The sequence below is a fragment of the Notamacropus eugenii genome, chromosome 5 (genome assembly GCF_028372415.1).
Source record: "Notamacropus eugenii isolate mMacEug1 chromosome 5, mMacEug1.pri_v2, whole genome shotgun sequence".
Taxonomy (NCBI): Eukaryota; Metazoa; Chordata; class Mammalia; order Diprotodontia; family Macropodidae; genus Notamacropus; species Notamacropus eugenii.
Window position 1 is genome coordinate 336821752 of NC_092876.1, and position 6859 is coordinate 336828610.

At 36.9% G+C, this 6859-nt stretch overlaps 1 protein-coding gene across 4 annotated transcripts in view; it reads left to right on the plus strand.

The window, feature by feature from the left end:
• FYTTD1 (forty-two-three domain containing 1) overlaps window positions 1–6859 on the plus strand; it is a 54684-nt gene that overhangs the window by 29300 nt on the left and 18525 nt on the right. For all 4 annotated transcript variants that reach the window (XM_072613721.1, XM_072613722.1, XM_072613719.1 and 1 more), the window contains exon 3: window positions 5406–5554. In XM_072613721.1, the coding sequence (XP_072469822.1) occupies window positions 5406–5554 (149 nt within the window). The remainder of the gene's footprint in view (window positions 1–5405; window positions 5555–6859) is intronic.

Here is a 6859-nt window from a genome sequence, read left to right on the forward strand (position 1 = left end):
CCTTCTCTCTTTCTTTCCTGTAGTGTAAGATAGATTTTCATACCAAATTGAGTGTGCATGTTATTCCCTCATTATTATTATTATTATTCCAAATGTGATGAGAGTTTCACTTTTTCCCTCTCACCTCCCCCCCTCCATTGAAAAAACTTTTACTTGCCTCTTTTATGAGATAATTTGCCCCATTCCAGTTCTCCCTTTCTTCTCCCAATATATTCCTCTCTCAACCCTTAATTTTATTTTTTTAGATATCCCTTCCTATTAACTCACCCTGTGCCCTCTGTCTATATGTATATAATCCCTTCAACTACCCAAATACTGAGAAAAGTCTCAAGTGTTACAAGTATTATCTTTCCATGTGGAAATGTAAACAGTTCAACTTTAATAAGTCCCTTATGATTTCTCTTTCCTGTTCACCTTTTCATACTTCTCTTGATTCTTGTGTTTGAAGGTCAGATTTTCTATTCAGCTCTGGTCTTTTCATCAAGAATGCTTGAAAGTCCTCTATTTCCTTGAATAACCATGTTTTTTCCCATTAGATATTATACTCAGTTTTGCTGGTAGGTGATTCTTGGTTTTAATCCTAGTTCCTTTGACTTCTGGAATATTATATTCCAAGCCCTTCAGTCCCTTAATGTAGAAGCTGCTAGATTTTGAGTTATCCTGATTGTATTTCCACAATACTCAAATTGTTTCTTTCTGGCTGCTTGCAGTATTTTCTCCTTGATCTGGGAACTCTGGAATTTGGCCACAACGTGCCTAGGAGTTTTTCTTTTGGGATCTCCTGAAAGGAGATACCATCAGGAAGTGATTGGTAGATTGTTTCAATATTTATTTTACCCTCTGGTTCTAGAATATCAGGGCAGTTTTCCTTGATAATTTCATGAAAGATGATGTCTAGGCTCTTTTTTTGATCATAGCTTTCAGGTAGTCCCATAATTTTTAGATTATTTCTCCTGGATCTATTTTCCAGGCCAGTTGGTTTTCCAATGAGATATTTCACATTGTCTTCTATTTTTTCATCCTTTTGGTTTTGTTTTTTAATTTCTTGGTTTCTCATGAAATCATTAGCTTCCATCTGCGCCATTCTAATTTTTAAAGAACTATTTTCTTCAGTGAGCTTTTGGATCTCCTTTTCTATTTGACTAATTCTGCTTTTTAAAACATTCTCCTCATTGGCTTTTTGGACCTCTTTTGCCATTTGGGTTAATCTATTTTTAAAGGTGTTATTTTCTTTACCATTTTTTGGGGGTCTCCTTTTGCACGCTGTTGTGTTACTTTTTCTGATTTTCTTGTATCTCTCATTTCTCTTCTGAATTTTTCCTCCACTTCTCTTATTTGATTTTCAAAATCCTTTTTGACCTCTTCCATTACCTGAGACCATTGCTTATTTATTTTGGAGGTTTTGAATGCAGGAGCCATGACTTTTAGGTCTTCCTCTGATGTTATGCATTGTTCTTCCACATCCAAAAGGATGGAAGAGAATACCTCTTCACCAAGAAAGTAACCTTCTATAGTCTTACTTTTTTTCCCCTTTTTGGGCATTTTCCCAGCCAGTTACTTGACTTTTGAGTCCTTTGTCAAGAGGAGAGTATAGTCTGAGGACCTGTAAGTTCTCAGTTTCTCCAAGGTGGCATAATCCAGGGAGAGGAATTCACTCCTCTCCTGGCCCACACTCTGATCTGGGAGCAACACAGGCTTTTCTCCCCAGCATCTGCAAGTAAAATTCTCTGTCCATAGCCTCTACCAGCAGTCCTCCTCACCCCAGGACCACCACTCAGGGCTGAGACTCAGATCAGCTGCTCAATTTCCCCAGGGTCATTAGGCCAAGTGCTCCAAAAATGGCCACTGTGCTTCAGCAGCTGCTCCCTGCTGGTGCCAGGCTATGTTCCTTTCTCACCCTAATGAAAGAGCTTTCTTCCTGACCTTTGAAGCTGCCAGGCTGCACTCTGCTCTGCACCTGGTGCGATAGGCCTTTTCTATCGGCCTTCCAGGCTGCCTTAGGCTGGAAATCTCTTTTCACTCTGTCATTTTGTGGCTTCTGCTGCTCTAGAATTTGCTTAGGGTCATTTTTTACAGGTATTTTATGGGCTACAGGAGTAGAGTTAGAGTAGGTGGGTCCTTCTACTCCGCCATCTTGTCTCAGCCCTGGAGAGGTTCATCTTCTCAACTCTGTGTTGGGGCCATACATAATCATTATAAAGAAAGTGTTTAGTTTTGTCTTGCTTCTCCCTCTTCCACTTTACCTGCCTCAGTTCATGTATCTTCCTGTGCTCCTTCTTCTGAGTTCTTTATGTTTGTCATTTTTCATAGTGCAATGATTATTCCATCACATTTATTTGCTACAGTTTGTTTAACTATTCCTTAATTGATAGGCATTTATTTTATTTACAGTTGTTTTCTGTTGGAGATACACTTTTAGCACTACTTAATGGCAGTGGGATTTGGGGAAAATGAAACCTTCTGGAAAGCAATATTTCCTTTTTAAATACTTGTGTTTTTAATAACTCCAAATGTCAAAAGAAAGTTTTGTTAGAACCACTAAATATGTTTAAGATTGATTTATTAAGTACCAGTACCCATTTTTGTAAATAGATAAAAGATGTATGTGGAAAGTTTCACAGTTTAACTATAAATGGATTAAAAACTTTTTTGTTTTTCTGAGTACTAACTTAGCTTTTCTAGCTGGGATTTTATTAGTAACCTTTACTTCTTTACATATTTATCTTAACAATTAGTTGTAATAATAAGTAACCCATAAAATAATTTCTGATTTAGAAATGACTTACTCTCCTTTTTAGTATAAATACAGTAAGTCAGATACCTATTTTCTGACTGTTCTAGTGATAGTTCATGAGAACTTTGGGTTCACTTTTCTTATGATTGCTTACATTTTTAGTATGAAGTGCAGCCAGTAAAAATGTGTGATTGTTTTGCTAATTGTACAAATTGATGGATGTACCTTATGTAAAAAGTGTGTTCCTAAAAAAAAGTTCTATACAAGTTGACTAACTGAAGTATGTTAGGGACTCATTAATGGAAGAAACCTTTTTTGTAGGTATAGGTTGCCTAAAATGTCTTTGCTAAAATGTGAATAATATCTCGTTTTGCTGAAGTGACTAGAGCCACGTGTGAAAACAAGCATAGTTTCCCATTTAATCATTGGAAAAGTGAGTTCTTGTTCAAAGAACAAGATGGGATTAAAAAATAAGTCCAAGGATGTATTTTAAAAGCAAAAATCATAAATAATAAATTTCTGAAGTTCTTTGAAATAACAAAATTGTATTTTGTGTTATACAAAATAGCCATATTGCATATACTTATTGACAAGGCGTAATGAATGTGCCTTGTCATAATAGCATAATGAATACAGAGGTGGCCTGAAGTCAGAAAGGCTTGGGTTCATATTCAGTCTCTTTCCATACTGGGCAAGTTGTTTAATATCTGTCCCATTTTCCTCCCCTCTAAAATGGGAATAATAATCACACCTGCCTCACAAGATTGTTGTGTTTTTAGCTAGACTTATGATTTCATTGGTATAGGGAGCTCCTAATGAGGAAAGCCCCTCTTCTAATGTAGATCAGTACCACTTTGCAACATACAGTGACTGAAAATTGCCTGCTGTACATTAAGGATTACATAGCCAGTGTATGAGAAACGGGACTTCATCCCAGATCTTCCTGACACTCTTATCATTAGTGCTTTTATTCACTACTTACTCCCCACGTCAATGGGAGATACCCCAGATTTCCTACTTCACTTTGTTTCTGAGGTATGCTCCTCCTTCACAAAAGTTGTGGGCTGGACCCGTTCAGCTTCCCTGGCTGTGGTGCAGATAAGCCCTTCATGTTGTTTGGATAAGCAGGAAGTTGTTAGCTATAGTCCTTCCAGTAAGACCTGGGCCTTACCATCTTCCCTACCCTGCTCACTCCAGATGGCTAGACATTGCCAGCCTCTCCGTTATATACCCTAAAGACTTGTGTATGTATAGAAGTCGAAACCTTAGGATTCAGAACTAGAAGGGTACTTGGCTCTGCCGGGCTATTGTACCTTGTAGACAACCTGGACTTTTCTGTCCACCCTGCAGTTGAACCTCTCTTATGTGTTCTCTTTCCCCTATTAGAATGTGAGCTTGAGTATAGGTAACGGTGTCCTTTTTACTCATATCCACAACACCTTAGCCCAGCAATTGGCATGTCTCAAGGGCTTAAATGTTTTTCATTCATTTATTTATATTCTACATTGGAAATGTATGAATAGAAAAGTGGGCCAGTTTATAAGTGTAAAAGTGTAGCCAGTTGAAGGGTATAGTGACTGAGATGTCCAGGGAGCCCTTGAGGTATGTCCTCACTACTGCCTGTACTACATGGCTCTGTTCTATCCTGCAGATCAAGGCTTTAAAGGATATCTTGGCAGTAACACATTGATGAACATGTACAAATAGGAACAAAACTGAACCAAAAATAAAGTGTGCTGTGAAGAATTTGCTGAGTGCAATGATAATGTGACATCTGAGTTTTAGCCAGGTTTAATTATATAGGCTGTGGGGAGAGAAAAAAAGAGGGACAGACTAAGCTGCCTAGTTTGGGAATGATAGTAAGTGTCTCAGTGCTCTTTTCATATTCACTTTGAAATAGACAGAAACTCCGTGGTAGAAATAAGACTTGGGCAAGAAGATTGGGAGACTTAATTAACCTGGCAAAATGAAGCAGTCTAAGAAATAAATTTCAGAGCCATCTGTAGGATGATTTTTATTCTCCACTAATGTGCCTTTTGAATTCTGTACCCTAATGCCTGATGCAGTTAAGTACAATTATACCTTCCACATTGTGATTTTCCCCATTGTGGTTTTGATATATCACAGATCAGCATAAAAAAATTAAATGGGAATTTTGGGGGGGGGGGGTGTTGCAGAAGCATCAGATGGCATGTGAAGGCCAGCAGCTGACACAGAAAAAATCTAAACTCAGAAATGCATAAAATACATGTATAGTGTTGTATGATATTTATATATTTTATCTTTTCCTACCATAATAATTCAAACTTCTTCTCTGGTACAAAGGGAGGGCTAAAAATTTTTTACATAGATTTTCCAGATCACAGGAGAGCCACGCCTGTGACCCCTGGGATGTAGAAGGGATAACTATAGTGGCTATCAGAAAGGTCTTAAACAATTGCAACTTATGGTGAGAGGTCCCTATGAACACAAAGCAGGGTGGTTATGAAACTTCTATATTGAGATTCTGAGAGGATTCTTACATAGGTTTTGAATTGCAGAAGTCATTTAGAAAAAGAAAATAACCTAGCAATGATTTCCCTCAGTGACTTTTTAGATTCTAGGCCTTAGCAGTCTCCGGTATATTTTTTCCAATATAATTGTTTATCTTGCTCTCATTTCATCTCAATAGGTTTTGGTAAAAATGGTTTGGGCCGAAGAGGAAGAATGGGCCCTGGAAAGAGACGTTCATATGGAGTTATCACTGGCCTGGCAGCTCGGAAAGCAAATGGGATTCGTAAAGGAGTCAGCCCTCTCAACCGACCACCTCTAAGTGAGAAGGTAGGATGATGGCACTGTCATGAAAATAATGTCTTTCTTCTACACCTGTTCTCTCCTCTCCCACTTGAATTAGAATTGATGTATACAAGAGTAATACCTTAGTTTTTATTAAAGTGCTTCAAAAGAACTTATTTTATTAATGCTGGTACTCCACATTGATTGTGGATAACCTTAGGAGATAATTCCGTGAATTACCCATGGTCAAAACTTTCATTATCTGGGGACTAGCCTTTTGGTGAGGAGTCTTTTGAACTTGACCAAGCTTAATCCTTAGAGGACAGTATTGATCTGGGGCAATAATTTGAGTTTTTTTCAGTTTAGGAGAACCTGCCAGAGCTTGTGTTTCAGTGACATGACACAGGTTCAAGAACTCACGCTCACATCCTTTCCTGGATGATGCATTTTCCTTAGAGTTTGAGGGTAGGATCAGTTATTGAAACATAATAAATTTTAACGTTTTATTTTTACAGTCTTGTTGCTTGCATGTATATCTGTATACATAGACACTTTGATGAATGCTAAACCAGAAACTATCCAGCAGTCTTAAAACTAGAAATATCTTTTTATTTCAAACTCCACTAATTTTTTTTTCATTTGCCCTTTAAATTTATTCTTCAAAGTGATTATAATGGATAAAAAAAAGTATTATACGAGTGCTCAAAATAATCTTAAAAAGACAAATTTTATTTTCAAGCATTTTAACTTACCATTCACCTAGAAACAGTTTTAATGCTAATTACAAATGACTTTTATATGTTTATTAAAACAAGTGCCTCAAGGATCCATTAGACATTTTCTTGTCAAGTATTGTTTCCCTGAAGGCAGTAAAATACATACTTTAAAAAAAAGTGTTACTCAGACTTTTTTGCTGAATTCACTTCAACTCTCCCAATTAGCCTTAACTCCAGGGAAATTTTACTGTTATAAAAATTAACAAGACAATTCACCCATGAATTAAATGAATAATAAAATTAATTTATCCTATTTGATTAACTTGACTTGTTCTTCACTCTGAGGAACTGGGCAAATGGCTCTGTCTGGTACTTTGTGCTTTTATAGTCAGTCTAAAACTATCAAAAAGGTAAAGTACACATCTGCATCTCTAGTAAGACAGTCTTAAAGACCTTACTAAAGGTAAAATTCTTACATTAATTATCTGGTCCATAGTTGTGTAGGGGGCTTTAGCAAACTAATTAATATAGTGGTTACAATTTGTATTAATAGAACATCTTAAGTTTTTAGATGAGTTTGGGGTAACTTAAGGTCACAGATTTAGAATAAGAAAGGACCTTAGAGGTCCTGTCC